At 45.0% G+C, this 17,510-nt stretch overlaps 1 protein-coding gene across 3 annotated transcripts in view; it reads left to right on the top strand.

Moving 5' to 3' along the window:
- phf21b (PHD finger protein 21B) overlaps positions 1 to 17,510 on the top strand; it is a 39,887-nt gene that overhangs the window by 5,833 nt on the left and 16,544 nt on the right. For all 3 annotated transcript variants that reach the window (XR_009920098.1, XM_062382828.1, XM_062382826.1), the window contains exon 2: positions 10,804 to 10,848. Coding sequence is in view for 2 of the 3 variants with exons in the window: in XM_062382828.1 (XP_062238812.1) it covers positions 10,804 to 10,848 (45 nt within the window). In the remaining variant the exon portion in view is untranslated. The remainder of the gene's footprint in view (positions 1 to 10,803; positions 10,849 to 17,510) is intronic.

Genomic DNA, 17,510 nt, shown 5'->3' with positions numbered 1-17,510 from the left:
ATTACCCAACAGCAAACAGTGATTTCCAGAGAGCGAGAGGAAAGTGCTGACGTGGCTCGGCCGCCGCCGCAGCAGCCGGAGCCGAGAGGCTGCGATGAATTAACCCGTGTTGACTGCTGCGCTGCTGCTTCCCCTGAACACTCGGCCCTCTTCCTGCTCACTGCAACAGTTTGAGACAAACAGGGACCAACACTAAATCCTCTGTTTTCACATCGGAGCAAGGTCCTAATTCATAATTCACAGACGGATGAATTCAACCTAAATCACAGTGTCAGCTGCTCACCAGCACATTTACATGGGACCTATCATTTCCAGAGAATGAACCTCAACCAGGCTTCACACAAATCCTTTAAAATACAACAATGATCTTTACTGAAATCTGATTCAACAGTTTGCTTTTAAATATTTCAGCTCATGTTCTTCAAGACTTTCTTCAATCATATAAAACAAAGAAGGGCCGTTCTGTTTTAACCTTTGACCTCTGATGTTTACTGCTAATGATTATTTTTATTATTAGTTTGATCTGCAGATGATTTTGTAGTTTCAGATTCAGATGAACAATGAAGCATCAGCAGATAATTAATATGAAATACAAATAACTTGAACCAAAACCTGTAGCTCCTTGTATTTTATAACTTTATCTCAAAATTATCACCATATTAAATAATATTGTGTAAATCTATTATGAATTAATGTTTTAATGGGACATTTGACATTGTCATATCTTTTCTCTTCACCCTAATATTGTGAGTTTAAACGGGACCAGGTGTGTGTCCTCTTAGGTGTCGTGCCACCAGCAGCAGACTCACACCGATGCTGTGGCCTCCACACACACACACACACACACACACACACACACACACACACACACACACACACACACTCTCTCTGCTGTAGAGGGAGGGAAGTTACTCGGCTCTATTGGTGAAGGTGGAGGCACCGATGAAGCAGGTCGTGATGCTCAGTGATGACATCATTCACAGGATGTAACACAATGACCACCTTTGAGACTCTGGCTCCGCCCATGAGACAAACGTCCTGTCTTTAAACACGTGCTAGCTTAGCAGCATTAAGGCTAACATGTCCATTGTACTAAAGAGAGTCTTCCTCAGAGAGTCCACAGTGACTCAGACTCAGGTCGATACGGTCAGCTGTGTGTGTGTGTGTGTGTGTGTGTGTGTGTGTGTGTGTGTGTGTGTGTGTGTGTGTGTGTGTGTGTGTGTGAATTCCTTGACACGCGGCGCCTGGTGCACGCTGTCAATCAATGAACAACACTCTATACAGGAAACTGGTGTTTTACCTTTATGATTAAACATGAAATCATAATTCTGGCTGTGATTTTATTTTGGTATAATTTTGGTCCAGTTCAGCCTCCGTACTGTCGAGCTGCATCTACATGACCCGGTTTCTTAAGAAAAGAGAATCCACCTGTTTTAATCTTTAGTGTTTTCTTGAGGCTGTCGATCAGAGACTTGATGAACTCACCTGCTGTCAGTCACAGATCAGAATCAGCTGCTTGTTGAATCAGGTTTCCTGTAAAGGTCACGTCATCAGCAGCAGCGCCCGTATTGACTTTTCTTCTCTCGGCCCTCGATGAGGTTTTCCAGCTCGTCTCTGTGCAGAGCGGCGAGCAGAGCGGCGAGCAGAGCGGCGAGCAGAGCGGCGAGCAGCAGAGCAGCGTCTCTGTGGGCCGTGTCCTTCTGACAGTTATCATTCCTGGAAGTCAGACCCGACCTTTTAGATATTATACAAATTATCCCCTGAAAATATTGTTAATAAGTTAATAAATGATCATCAGGGTTTACATCATCTTTACCTCACAGGAAAAACTTTAGCAAAAGTATTAATTAATGAACAATAACTCTTCCAGTTTAGGAAGTAACTTAATATAACTTAACTAAATAGAAGATTATAATCATGTTTCCAATAAAGAGAAGCAAATGAAGAAAGTTGTTTCCTGGGATGGACAGGAAGTGAGGTCGTTGGGTTTGAACGTCCCCGGAGCAGCAGTTTGATCTGATAAACAGAATCCTGTTGGGACACAGGGGGGGGGGGGGGGGGGGCTCTGGATCCTGACTCTCACCAGAACCTGTGTGTGTCTCTTTGTTTAGTTTAAATAAAGATTCGTGTTGAACAGATGAATCTCCGCCCGGTCTCAGCTAACAGGAGCTCAAATCAGCTGTTAGCTGAGCGTCTGAATGAGAAGAGACTGAGGCTCCAGGTGCTGCTGAGTCGACGTCTGTGAGCGTCTCACATGTCTGTTGTTGTGTCTGTTGCTGTGGATGTGAGTCGTCCTCTCTGAGCGTCAGATCCTGCAGCCGCTCTGTTTTTCTTCTTCTTTAATTCATCCTGTGATCTAAAGAGCTCGTCCTGATGAGAGTCAGAGCCACGGGAGCACAGAGCTGAGTTGATCCGTGGTTGTTAAAGTAGATGTCTTTGTTAAATGGGTAATTAAAGCAGGTTGACAGGTTAACAGCTTACAAGGTAACAGGTTAACAGGTTGACATCCTACAGGTTAATAGTTTAAGTTTAAGTTTCTAATTTAAATAAACCTGAGAAACAAGTCATATTAAAGTTCAACCTCTTCTTCATCTTCTTCGGTTGTTTTCCATTCGAGCAGCTTGTTAAGAAGCACATGAACTAGAAGGGATTCAAACTCATGAGCATGTTAACCTCTTGAATTATTAACTAATAAACTGAAAACATGTCGACAAACTTATTTTACTCACGCCAACAAGAGCAAACAGTTTTTAAACCTTCACGCGGGTCAGAGACTTTTCTGTGTGATGATGTCTCTGCAGGTCTTTGTCTCTGTGAGACGTCGAGTGGACGATAGAGACAAATGAGCTGTGTGTGTGTGTGTGTGTGTGTGTGTGTGTGTGTGTGTGTGTGTGTGTGTGTGTGTGTGTGTGTGTGTGTGTGTGTGTGTGTGTGTGTGTGTGTGTGTGTGTGTGTGTGTGTGTGTGTGTGTGTGTGTGTGTGTGTGTGTGTGTGTGTGTGTGTGTGTGTGTGTGTGTGTGTGTGTGGACAATGGACTCGCTCAGCCAGTTAAACAGAAAGAGGTCAATTATGAAAAAGGCCAAACACAAGCGAGACGTGTGAATGCTGCTGATTGGTCTTTGTTCAGGAAACGGCTTCAGACTCCAGCTCCACGCCGCACTCTGATTGGACGCCTGGAAACCTCCACCACTGCTGAGCCTGTAGCTTTGTGTGAAAAACATCAAACTCATTTAAAACCAGAATCACATGTGGGAGGAGTCCAGTGCCTCGTTTCCATTCTCTTTCCAGGTCGCCTTCCCACGATGCACTGCTTCTTCTTTATGCATTATTGAGTCTCCTAGTGGCGTCCTTAGAAGGGGGAAAGGCCCCGCCCACAAAGGAAGTAGGGCTCTGTGATCATGTTTGTAGCTGAAGTAGATTCAGGTTAATAACCTGGAACAGAAACCTGGTTCACGAACATGAAGGAGAAGGTTAAACATTAAATCATATTTAATAAGTGAAGTGTGGAAGTCCTCTAGTGCTGTTTTTACTAATGATCGATATTTAAATGTGTTATTTGTTCTTTACTTAATTTTTTCATTTAGAATGAAATGAGAAGTTTTTAGCAGCTTATGTTCTTCTGTCATGTGACACTGACGTGATGCTGCGATGGAAACCAGATGATATATTCTAATTAAACTGAATTCATATATAATAATGAGATGGATATTTCACAACATGAAAAATTACTTTAAAAGTTATTTAAAGTGAGAGAGACTTGGGGGGAAGGATGAAGGAATGGATGGATGGAGGGATTCATCCTCTGAGGATCATGAGCAGCAGGATTCATCCTCTGAGGTGTGTGTGTGTGTGTGTGTGTGTGTGTGTGTGTGTGTGTGTGTGTGTGTGTGTGTGTGTGTGTGTGTGTGTGTGTGTGTGTGTGTGTGTGTGTGTGTGTGTGTGTGTGTGTGTGTGTGTGTGTGTGTGTGTGTGTGTGTGTGTGTGTGTGTGTGTGTGTGTGTGTGTGTGTGTGTGTGTGTCCGTGTCCATATTCCTCTTGCTGCTGGTTACACTGACCCGTGAGTCACTGCTGCAGCTGGAAGCGTTAGGAAGCAGCCGCCGTCGGGGAGGGAGATGCCGTTTGTCGGGGGGGGGGGGGGTGGTTCAGGTCCACAGGCCTGGTACAAAATGGCCGCTTTCTCTTAGGCAAGTTGGATTGAAGCTGAAACAGCAGGACGTCTGACACGCCCCCTAAAGGCTCCTCGTGGTCACCACTCAATACGGAAACAGCCCACAGAGCGGTACCACTATCGGGGGGGGGGGGGGGGGGGTCTTAAAGAGACAGAGTGTTTGAGACAGGGGCTGAACAGAGGAGCTGCAGCGATGGACTCTCAGAGGAACCTGATGTTTTCTGAGCCGTGGAGCATGACAACCTTTTACAGTCTCGTCTAATGAGCTCCGACTGTGACGATGGACCTGACTTCTGCTTCCTGACGTGTTTGATGCTCTGGGAGAGCTTCAGAGATCTGAGATGATCCCGATCTGCCGGTGACCTCCTGGTGATGGGTGCTGGTTCCTCCTCCTTGCTCCTCGTCTCTGCTGCAGCCGGGAGATGGAACGGCTCGGTTGCTCCTCTCACAAGTGGAGAGCTATTAATATCTGTCCTCTCTTAAGCGTGTGAGTCTGTTAATAAACTGCTGCTTCTGGGAACTGTATGAAAAGCAACGTGCACACGCAGCAACATGACAGGTTACTGCCGTGTTAGTGGCTCATGATCGTGATTAGAGCTGAGAGGGGATTTCCTGCTCTGAGCTGAGATTCGGGCCGACACCTTCTCCTCTGACGAGACGGTTTTCTGACACGTCTCCTCGGCTGCAGGGCGCCATCGACTGCGCTTTATGGGATCATGTGGTCGCGGTCCCTGAATTAAAGGGAATGAAGAGCAGGAGTCACCGTCAGGGGGCGGAGCCTCGCGCCTCGTGTGAGAAGTGCAGCCAAGTTGCCTGGTAACTAACGTGGAGCGGAAGTGGTTGACTTAAGAATCATAATTTAACAAAAGCAACAGGAGTCAAGGACCAGACGTGTCCCTGAAGGCAGCCTCGTGCTGCCTTCAGGGACACAGGCTCCTGCTGGGAACGTTCACTACTCTGTGAGGAGTCTCATAAGATTTAAACCTGATGAACCAGTGACATCAGTTTGATTTGTTTTTTAAATGTATCAAGACAAAAGCATATTCTGATTTCATGATTTATTTTTTTGTTTGGTTCATATCTGACGTTCAGTTATGAAATGAGTCAAGTGTCTCCATGGCAACAAGGCCTGTTAGGTTGATGGATGTTGTAGTTTTAAGAACAAGAGGAAACTAGTTCTGGACCAAAGTTTGTGTCACATGATCAAACGGGAGGTCGAGCATCTTCACACACGATGTTACACAAAGTACACGTCACCTTTGTTGTGTTGTACCACTTGTTGACCTGCAGGACGATGGAAACACACTCCTCTTCTCCAGAGGTCGTCTCAGCTCCTCCTGATAAAATCTAGATTTCTGCTCATGAAGCCCCCCCCCCCCATCCAGAGGGCTGTGACTTGTCCTCTTTGCTCTCTCTCTCTCTCTCTCCCTCTCTCTCTGACTTACACTGTGTTTACATGTCGTCCACCGGCTGCTCCGTGTGGAAACCTAAACGCTGTGCGGCCTGTTTTATTTTCGAGGCTGCGTCTGTAAATGCAGTCAAATTAATTTCCCATTATTGCTTTGCGTATCTGAGGCGGCGAGACGCAAACAAAGATGAGGACAAACGCTGAAAAGCAATTAAAAATAAATGGAGTCTGGACAGAGGAGAAGCAGATAAAGCCAGAGAGAGTCCGAGCTGCTGCCGCCGGGGGGGTGTTGGTAGTTTGGTCTTAAAGGAACAGTTCACCACATTATGAGCTTTATTACGTCTGAAGAATCCATCACCAGTTACTTCAGTGGTATTTTATTCTGCTGCAACACTGGTTTTCCCCTGACACTCCAGAAGTGCTCTGTCGACTCAACCCCCCCCCACATAGAGGTGAGGAGACTTACATTGCATTTTGGGGTGAACTGTAGTGATTACTGTGCGGCTTTGCTTAATGAACAATAATAACTCGGAGGCAGCAGAGTCTTTTCCTTGTGCTGGTTCTGGAGCTCCATGTCAAACAGCCACTTCAGGAGAGCAGCTCAGTTTGTTCTTCACAGGAGACGCACGCTTCTTAAACCAAGGCCAGTTTCCACAGCAACACGCCAAATATAACAAGGCTTGTTTCCGTGGTATAAATAAAGACTCAGGGTGCAGAGGACGTGAGGACGTGAGGACGGAGCCTCGTCTCCTTCAGACAGTGAGTCCAGAGGAACCAGTGAGGGACCAGCAGACGCTCCTGTGACAGTAAATCACTCTGGTCTCTTCATCCCAGTTCGTTGTTCTTTATTCAACCTGAAGAAACTCTGTTTAATTCCCCGTCTGCCGCTCTGCAACGTTTCCTCTCCACTAATTGGAGATTTGACGTCTTTTTCTGTCTCGGTGTTAAGTCCAGTAAACGTTTAGGTTCTGTCTGAGATCGGAACCCGCCGAGGAGACGCTTCCTGTGTGAACACGCTTTAAAGGGTTCAGGCTCCAAACTAGAGAATCTGTCACAAAGAACAGAGGCCGACGAGTGTTCACAGTGGAAATTGGAACCTGTGGAACATGATTTACTGGAACATTACACTGAGCTGATCAAAGCCTGAAGAATTATTCTTATTATACAAGTGAACTTGGGGAGCAAAGAGCTGATTTTACTGAGAAATCTTCTCCCGCACGGAAAAGACGAGACTCAGACTGAACGTGTACATTTATATATATTTATATACGGGGACTTTGATAGAATATTCACCTTGAAACTCTCAAAGCTGCAGATTCCAGGAACTGTTTGTTTTTCGCTGAAGTGTTTTAGTTGTTTCTGTCGAGAGCAGACGAACCTTTCGGGTTCATCACCCGGGAATCAAAGGGCTGCTGGTTGTGGAGTGTCTTCCAGGGAGAGGCGCTCTGCAGACGAGATAAAGAGTTTCTGAAAGATGGAAATGTAACGCAGGGAAAAACACAGAGAGAGACGGGGAAATCACTTCCTCCTGTGAGGTTAGATTGTGTGAGAGGCTGAGAAAACAAGGACAGTTTGTCAATGGAGACTTTGATACGAGGATCACAGACGAAGCTGCTCATGAATCTCATCAACTGTAAACCCATTATAATCTGGACTGTACTCAGAGTGTCTGCAGCTGCTGGATGAATATTAATAATCTGGGTGTCTTTATAAAGGAAAAGATGCTACTGGGTCAGAGGAAATAAGGAGTCTGGAGAGTTTTGAGATGTTAACCTGTAAAATATATAATGTGACCCAACTCATCACGATTCAGCCGGAAACTTCCAATATCTGCATTATTGATCCATCGGTCGATGGCTCTTGATCTTCTGTCTCCTCCTTAAAATGTGAGTTTTAATTCACCGCAGACGTGTTGTTTTATTTAACCAGGAGTCAAAGGAGATGCAGAGGATGACCGATATGAAGCTGGAACCAGAGAACGTTTAATACTGTTCAAATATTAGATAAACCGTATGAATCATTTGTTTTCCAGGCAGTGGAACATGTCCAACAAGTCGACTGCACGTGTAGAAATCTGAGATATTCAGCTTCACGTGAGACAAATCATCATATTTGAGACGTCTTCTTTTGCTGTATTTGATTAATCAACTGATCAGTTTGTGATGAATCTCATTTGAGACCCGGTGCAATGATTAAAGTCTCAGATCAGATGAGGAGACACGATGAGTCTCTGAGAAGAGGCGGCAGCAGAGGACGCTCGTCTGTCAAGGTGGATTCTGCATCTGGACATAACAGTGTCCGTCTAACATGCAGAGACGATCTCATTTCCCTGCGTCTAATGAAGAGCCAGTGTGTTGGAGGAGGTGATGGAGACGCTGTCAGCTCGGTGTAGAATTTTAATTCATGCTTCTCCAAGGACTGCTCGTGCTTTAGAGCAATTCACCTCCAGAACACTAGGTGGAGTAGCGTTTTTTGTTGAAGACGACCTTGGAGACGCCTTCTTTGTGGTCCTCGTCTGTTTATACCAATCACAGCCTTGCAGGCTGCGTGAGGCGTACGTAGCTTTGTCGTATAGTCAGAAAAATTGGGCGACGCACGTCAGAAGGGATACGTAAGCACTAAGGGGCCCAGAGGACTCTTTCGCTAGCGTGTCCCTGAAAACGCAGGAGCAGGTCGTTAACCAACAGGAACAACATTTAGGATGAGTGCTACAAAAGTTGATTGTTCTCAACGTGGCAAACTTCAAGTCTTTTCTTATTTATGTCTTAAAAGCTGAGCTGTGAAACTAAGAGAATTGTTTGTTAGCTTTGTGATGAAGCATTAGTTATTTGCAATGTGTGGAGTTCCCCAAGGCTCCATCCTTGGCCTCCTTTATGTTTGTTATTATTTTAATATTTATGTGTAGAGCTGCAACAATTATTTAACGAATTGATCCACTTAAAATTAATAACCTAAATTCTTTCCTCAGTCACCTCATTTCTCACTTAATATAGTTTTTTTTAGTATGACAGGATGTTTAAATAAATACATTTTGATTGTTTTACTATTGTCTGACATTGAGGACAATACAAATGTATTGTTACTTGTGGAAGGATCCTCAGAGAGCTTTGGGTAATGAGGATAATTGTTATTTGCAGCCCTGTTTAAGTGTCGGTAACAAATCATTAAAAAAAAAATAACTTATAACATATCTGTACAGCTCTGCTCTATTATTTATTAACCATTAAACCCACTAGGGTCGTAAAACCCTGTGTTAACGCTCTGTTATTAGGAAACAGCTGCTGTCGGAGAATCCTGCTGCTGAAGAGAGAAATGTATTTTCTGTAGAAAGTGACGAGCAGCTGGTGAATGGAGCTTCCAGTTGCTTCCTGTAATTAACCTGTAGAAAGCGTTTCCACAGGCGTCCTGCAGGGCGCTGCTCCACTGAGGGGCTCCTTCTCCTGATGGAGCTGAGGAGCTGAGGAGATGTGAGAGCCACACCTCTAATTGAACACCGGCATGTCGGAGCAGGTTCCAGCCGCCGTCACTGTGGGGACCAGACTCCTCCTCCTCCTCCTCCTCGCTGGGCCTCCACCTCGGCCCCATCACCTCCTTACACCTCCTTACACCTCCTTACACCTCCTGACACCTCCTGACACCTCCTGACGCCTCCTTTGCTCCAGACGAGTTGACCTGAGAAACCTTATTTCTGGATATTTGTTTTCCTCAGAAGCTGAATCTGAAGGATTTTACCCTTCTGCACTTTTCTGTAGTTTAATCGTCAAGACAGGAGGTGAATTTATCATGGTGCCCTGAAGATGATTCTCTCATATTGTTGTGATCTCTGTAGTTTCCATCATCTGGAAACATTTTTTAAAAACGTTTTATTATCAAATCCAAACACATCCATGTGCTCGTCTGTGCTGAAGCTGAGGAGGAAACAGACGGAGGCTGTTTGTGGGTTTTGAACAGATGCTCAGGATGTAAATATTCAGTGGGGGGGGGGTACCATTTGTTTTCGTTTTGCTGCGTTCAGGTGCTGTAGGAGGGGGGGGGGAGCTGTGTTGTGTTGTTTGTGTTGTCAGATCTGATTCTGACGTACGAGCTCGGGTCTGGATGTTGGCACGGAGGCTGCTTTACAATCTTTATATCAACTTTTCTTCTTTTACTTAACTCTACAGAACGTTACACACGCACACACACACACACATGCACACACACACACATGCACACACGCACACACACACCCTGCACTGCTGCTGTGGATGTCACAGAGGTCACTCTCTTCACTTATTGGCTGCTGATGAATGAAGTTACACCAAACAAAACTAGAAAATCCTCTACAGCGACACACACTGACACACACACTGACACACACACACACACACACACACACACACACAGATGTAACAGCCAATGAGTCGGCATAGTAAACTGTCAGATTCAGTGTCGACGATGTAAAACATTTGCAGGGTGTTAATCTCTCTCTCTCTCTCTCTCTCTCTCTCTCTCTCTCTCTCTCTCTCTCTCTCTCTCTCTCTCTCTCTCTCTCTCTCTCTCTGACGTAACGCCGTTGAACGCCCGGCGTGATTTTGAAACTATCAGCTCTGAGCTTATAAATTTCCCCAGTGTGAAAAGTAATGCATACACAATGATTCTACTTGTTTATCTGCCCAACCAACCATCCGCACACACACACACACACACACACACACACACACACACTTCCTGTCCTGCTGGATAAAGAAATGGAGGCGCTGGAGTTTTTCTTTCCAGATGTTTGAACACGCGTGTGTTAAATCACAGGTGACAGATAAACACACGTCTTCCTCTGCAGCGGCAGTGTCTCCTGAGGTTGCACTGCTCAAGGTGCATGCTGGGTAAAGTAGATCAGACTGAAGATCTGCTGATGATTCAAGAAGAGTGAGGTTAAAAAGAGCTCTACACAAATGAGTTCACATGAAGGTGATTCTGAATTGGAAAGGTGGTTTGACTGGTTGTTGCGGTGGTTTATTGTGTAGTAGAAGTTTGGTTGTGAGTTTGAAGTTTTGTGCAGCTGCAGAATCTTGGATCAGTTTTCATCTGTTTCTGGGAAACAAACTTTGTTGTAAATCATTTTGCAGGTTTCTGTAAACAGTTGATTTTAAGATGTAGAAGCTGTGAGTGTCAGTTGTGTCACTGATGTGTTGTTGTTTCAATCGGATCAACATGTGATCTGACTCCTGTTCTCTTGTTGCTCTTCCACAGAACCAGACGCTGTGTAAAGGCCTGAATGAGCTTCAGAATGGACAGGTGAGAGACGCACACAAACACACAACAACACAAACACACCAGCGGGTACAGAACTGAATGTGTCACACACCTGCCTCTTGACACACAATCCTCACATGAAGCTTTGTCTGAAGATACGTCATCAGTCAAATCAGTCGTTAGAGTTGTGGATCTGAGGATCTTCCTCTTCTCCGTGTCCGGCTCCTCTTCTTCATCCTGAGGTGTTTGTGTTCTTTGTGTTAGAAACTCATCGACACGTCCACTGGGAAGCTTCCAGCTGTAAAGTCTGAAGAGTGGAAACCTTTCCTGTGGTTTCATCTGCAGCTACACACACACACACACACACACACAGGTAGTTGTTGTGTTGAGGCTGAAGTTTGACCTTGAACATTAGTGTGTAACTGGTCTGTTCAGAACCAGTTGCTCGTTGACTGGTTTTCCTCCCGCGAAGCGGACGAGCTGATTAAAGACTCACTTCTCTTTGTCGCTGTGTGAACTCAGACTCACACGCCAGATACACACAAGTTGTTTAGACTCACTGAGTCGTCCGGCAGCACCTCCGCCTGTTTCCTCCAGGAGACGTGATTAGACCGAAGACGAGGTCGATGGTGAACGTCTTAATGGGACGGAGTGAATCTCAGGAGACGTTCAGCAGCTCATCACGGATCCTCACACCTCCTGGGTTCTGCTGATCTGAACAACGGGCTCATATTCCTGTTGACGTCCGATCCTCTTATCGTCTTTGTGTTGGACTTGTGTCCCTCCTCGATGCCCCCCCCCCTCCACCTCGTCACCGTCAGACTCTCCGCCTGTTGGAGCAGATTAAATATTGACTTCTGGAATCGACTGGTGGATCTAATTTGAAGTGATTGTGGAGGAGCAGTGAGTGAGTGGAGCTGCATGTGATTGTTTGTGTTCTGCAAATCATAGAGACGCACAAGTCCAACACGTGTGTGTCTCTCAAGGGGACGCAGCAACGAGAGCCAGTTTAGAAACTTGTCTCAGGATGGTTCTGAACCAGCGGAGGGGACGCTGCCACCAGGATTTACTCCTTCCTCCTCCTTCCTCCTCCAACACCCACACTTCCTCCTCCTCCTCTGGTGGTGGCGAGGAGAACTCCTCTCACAGGCAGCGCCGCCCGTGTCTTCACCCAGATCCACTCCGTCAATATTTACTTGTCGGCCTCAAACGAAATACAGGGATATTGAAAGTCGTCACACGAAGCAAGAGGAAGAGGAGGAGGAGGAGGAAGAGGAGGAAGCAGTGAAGTAAAGAGAAGGAGCTCCACGCCTCCTCCTGAAAGAGATTTAAAGGAGCAGTTGAGCTGAAACACTCAATCAGTGATTTACTAATCAGTAGTCATATTGATCCTTGATTAATTATTGAAAGTCTTTCTTAAAATAGAATTGTTTGTTTTCTGAGGATTTCCAGCTTCTTGGTCACATGATGAAACATTTGAAGATGACGTCTTGTCTCCCCCCCCCCCCTCACAAGACAAACCATTAAAAATTAACAAATCTCTGCTAGTTGTGAAATCAAAAACTAATTAAACTTCATTGATACAACCATCAGCGTTTCACCAGCAGCAGCCAAGCTAATGCTACTGATGCTACACTGGAATACTGTTGTGTTGTTGTTGTCGTCACTGCTGCACATCACAACTCTCACACACTGTGTTAGCACATTAAACAGCTTGTTTATAAGGGTTGAGGATTAAGATAATTACTGCTGGTTAGGAACGTCAGTTTAGACTGTAGGGGGCGCTGAAGAGGGCTCTGCTGCTACTCTGAAGTCAGTTTGTGATGGGGGGGGGGAGGATGTGTGTGTGTGTGGTCAAATGTCTTCTGGCCCCTCCCCTCTGTTACATCACATTGAACGACAGAGAGAGAAATATACATGCACACATCCATGCATGAAGGTGGGGGGGCGTGTGGGGGGTTGGGCAGGGTCTTCTTTGTCCCCTCAGCCACCCCCCCCCCTCCCCCCCCCTTACAGGAAGTTCTCAAATGTCCAAATGACAGATGTTCACAGTAGAAGTTTGATCAAGTGAAAGTGTTTGTGATGGACGAACATTTCAAATCTTTGATGTTTTCTCAGCTCCTCAGTTTAGTGTCGTTATGTTCATTAAGATATAAAGTGATTCTTCAGTTAAATGAAAACCCTGAACATATCAGAGGATCAGAAACTTCATCATATTTATCTCTATATTTTAATAACAGATTAAAACCAACAGCAGTTCAAGTTGTTCTCTGATAATCTGACGTCTCGAACACAACGAGCAGATTTTCACTTTGTTCACGTCTCGTAAACGTTTCCTGTTGATGGAAAAATGTATAGCTTAAAAAAAAGATGAGTTTGTTTGTAGAAACATTTCTGGAAAAAGTTTAATTAAGTGTTCACCAGAATGAATTTGTTCAGAGATTAACTTCAGAGCCTCTGTACATTTTACCACAGGCCTCAGTGTGAGTGAGTGTGTGTCTGTGTGTGTCTGTGTGTGTGTGTGTGTGTGTCGGTTCTTTGTGGCTGCATCTGTCTGCATCTATTGTTCCCTGACGTCCATCTGCTGGCCCCCAGCTAACCTCCCCCTCCTCCAGCGAACACCCCACCCCCTACACGCTGGCTCCTCCCTCTCTCTCAGCCTGGCCCAGCTGTCCCCCCCTCTTCCTCCTCATCCTCCTCTTCCTCCGTCACTGACGTTAGATCAGTTCATCACTTTTACTTCAGATTAAACCTCAGAGAAACAACACAGGCCGGGTGCGGAGCAGTAAGTCACTTTCTTTTAACGTATTGTTTAATTCAACATCAGGGAGTTTAGGTAAGAATTGAAAATTAAATCTCAATCCAGACTTTGCAGCTTTTGTGTTGAACACAATGAATTTTCTAATTTAACTTTAAGTGAAACTTTAGCTTTTTTAGTTTTTAAAACTTTAAGAATTTCTTCTTTTCTTTGTCTTCTTCATTTCAAACTAAATATTTTATACCAAAACAAAACAAAAGTGTTTTACTAAACAGTTTGTGACAATTTAAATCTTTTTCTGACATTCAGCAACTTTAAGAACTGAGTTGAATGAAGAAAGTGACTTATAGACGGAGTGATGATGAAAACCATCGTTATCTGCAGCTTCACTCAACAAGGTTTTTATTTCCTGTATTTTTATGTCTGGCTTCTGAATGTGTTTTGTGTCGACTCACAAAACCTGAGATGATGAAATCTGAGGTTGTGCGACTTGCAGACGCGCGGGGGGGTGAGTGTCTGGTGACCGGCTGGAGGGTTTAGATTTACGTTTGTGATCAATAGTTCAAACTGACGACAGTGATTATTGATCCATGTGGGAGAGATGAAACCAGATGAAAGATCAGATTCAGCCTCTGATCGGCCAGTGAGTGACTGGGAGGGATCCCACCAGTCACCTCACACCTCGGTTACTGGTTTCATTCTTAGTTTGGGAGGAACTTTGTTTTTTATAGAAAGTTCACTTTGTGTTTTCTTCCGAAAAAACTCAGTGGAGACGGATTTAATATAATATTTATTATTTATTTACTCATTTGATTTCATGTCCTCGAGATTCACTTTATTATGATTCAAACAAACAAGCACAGTAGAATGAAGGTTTAATTCTGTGGCTTCCTCAGTAGGTGGAAAATAATAATGAGTAAAAGAATTAATTGATAAATATTGTTCAAGATATCCTGAAAGTCTAAAAAAGTTTTTAGAGACATTTTAAAGAATACAAATATCGTCAGCGTAGAGAGAAACTTAATTTTCCTGTTTTCATTTGTTTAATGACAACAACTGACACAACGTCTGTGATCGTCTCATCAGATTATTACAGTTTAAGAGTTATTATACTTTCTAAGATCCATCATTCTAATCATATTTTGATTATTGATTATTCTGCTGACGATTATCTGGATTCTGTTGTCGTAGTGTGAATAGTTGAGAATTAACTTATCGACCCCATACCTTCATAATTCAGATTTCATGATTGTGATGCGATGGGGGTTTTGTCATGTAAATATAATTAGTCATCAGGTTTGTGTCCTTAGATTCTAAAAGAAATCAAATCCATGTCTCAATATTCCAAACGATATTCAGGAAGTGTCAGTCATGTCTTTAAAGAGGATCACAGTTGGACCTCAGCAGGACTTCAGTGACGTTTCACTTCATGAAGACTCAGATAAATCCACTGCAGGTGAAAAGCTTCATTCTCCTTTAGGAGGAATGATTTGATTCTTCATTTCTCCTGCTGCAGCAGCACAGATAAAACCAGCTCTGCTCTGGTTTAGCTCAGCAGACGCTCTTAATCCCAGTTAATCCAACATGTTAAACGCTTGTTGTCTCTGTGGCGGGCGCGGGGCAGCGACCCAGCACCAGGGGCTCCCACGGGCCAGTTGGACTCGGCCCCACGCCCTCTGGTTCTGCTCGAGTGCTCTCAGCGCCCAGACGTTCTGCCAGGTCCGGCTGAAGCAGTCGAGTGAGGCTGGAGCCTGAGGTGCTGCTGAGGAGATGAACCTTCCAGAAACATCCTCTGGTTCCTCCACGATCCACGAGTCTCATCCACACTGAGACAGAACTGAACTCACTGATCAGACATCTGATCAAATCATGATTAATCCCATAATTAAATTCTGTTGTCATGACAACTGGGGTGATAGAAAACAGTTTATGATCTTAAATAAAATCCCAGTTTAACAGAAACGTGCAGGTGATGAATCAGTTAAATAAGTGGTTTGATCTAAAATCACCAGCTTGAATAACTTCTGATTGTCCCTGTTTATTAACTCAGTCACTGAAACGACTCGTTGCTTCTTCAGATGAATAATCGATCGATGTCGGGCCGGAGCACGTGAACGAGTCCGAGCTGCTCTGACACCTTCACGTGCTCCAGGCTTTCAATCAGCACCAGTGACCTTCTGCTGCTGCTGCTCATGACCCGGTTATCAGCCATTAGACGGGCAGAGGAGGTGATCAGCGACTCTGCACTTCATAGAGACTCTGACCTTTTGACGCTCTGTGATTGTGGCTGTCGCAGCCGCTCTACATCCTCCGGCTGAAGGTGTGCGAGGAGCAGATGTCTTCATTACGGCCTCCAGACACATTCCTCTCCGAGACGTCCAGATCATTTCATTCCACTGATCTGATTAACTGAAGACTCTGAGCCGACAGCGGAGCTGCAACAGAAACTGATTACAAACAGATTTAAAAGAGGAAAAGTGACAGAGCTCAACGCTCTACTGTCCAGAGCTTCAGGTACAGAGATGAAGAGGGAACCACAGCAAACAGGAAGCAGCAGCGAGCGGCTGCATCAGCCCGACAGGAAACCTGGATCAACCTTCAGTATAAAAGCATCAGTCACCTGCCTCTGCTCACCTGCTGGGTGCCCTTTCAAAACAAGGGCCGAGCCGCGAAGCTCTAACGAACCTCGTGGGAATCGAACCTCGACTCAAACTTCACTCGCTCTGTTTTCCTCTCGTTGTTTTCATCTTCACACCGGGTGACACGTCGTGAAGACGCCTCAGATCCAGAGCCCAGCTCACTGTGTAGAGCCCCGTCCCACTGAGACATGCAGGTCCACACTCCTCACAACAGAACATCATCCACCTCAGTTCACGGGTGAGGCGCCGCCGCTCCGTCACTTCTGAAAACCCAATCAACACAGACTGGAAACAGTTTGGTCTCTTTTCACATTCAGTTGGTGAAACGTCTTCTGGCCTCTTTGCTGAGAAGTTAACTGAGAGGAAAAGTCAAGTCTGAGGCTGAGAGTTCCTGAGAGAACCTGAAGGCAGCACGTGGTCCGATCAACAGAGGGATCAGTGTGGTTCTGTCATTAAAGCTTCTGTCTCCGGCGCGTTTAACAAGTCGACTCAGGAAACAACTAAATATTACAACTGTTCAGTTTCCATCAAAGCAAAGTTCATTTCCAGGTGTGAGAATCTGTGACCATCGACTGTTTGTAGTTAAACGTCTCTGAAATACTTAATTACCAATCAGAGGTGTCATTGATCCATCAATCAATGCATTGATTGATTGTCTCTGCCCTGGTTGTGTAGATACCCCCCTGTGGTTTGTGTGTGTGTGTGTGTGAGTATGTTTGTGTGCGTGTGCGTGCGTGTGTGTCACATTGCGGTGAACATGAGGGAGATGAAGCCCAGGGCGTGTTTGATTTGCATTTAAATGGATTTATTGTCAGCTGCCGGTGTGACGGGTGGAGACTGACCACATGATCACATCCTGGGAGTCGAGCAGTGAACTGAACGCCTCCCCGTGTTTCTGATGATGAACATTCTCCTGTTTGCTCTGTGGTCGATGACAGAAGAGGAACAGTGACACACTTTCATCTGTCCACACTTCATCTATATTTATATATGTTTGTGTGTCGCCATCGTGTGCTGGACTCAGTCAGTATTGATTGTGGAGGAAGCTAACTAAGATTAAACGAATCAAATGAAAACATATTAAGTCTAGAATTTACCCTCTTTTTGGATCCAACCTGGAGATGATGAAGAACATTGGACCGTGTAAGTTGGACTTGTCCTGTCCTGTTTCCTGTGGACAAGGCGTCTTCGTCTCTGCAGTTTTTAAAATGCAAGTTTCTCGGTGGCAGTGAAGTCTCTTAAATTCACATTTGTCTCCTTCAGAGTTTTGTCTCCCGAGCAGTGAGAAGTGATTTCATTCTGTTTAC

The sequence above is a fragment of the Platichthys flesus genome, chromosome 23 (assembly GCF_949316205.1).
Source record: "Platichthys flesus chromosome 23, fPlaFle2.1, whole genome shotgun sequence".
Lineage (NCBI taxonomy): Eukaryota > Metazoa > Chordata > Actinopteri > Pleuronectiformes > Pleuronectidae > Platichthys > Platichthys flesus.
This window is presented reverse-complemented; position numbering and strand designations above follow the sequence as displayed.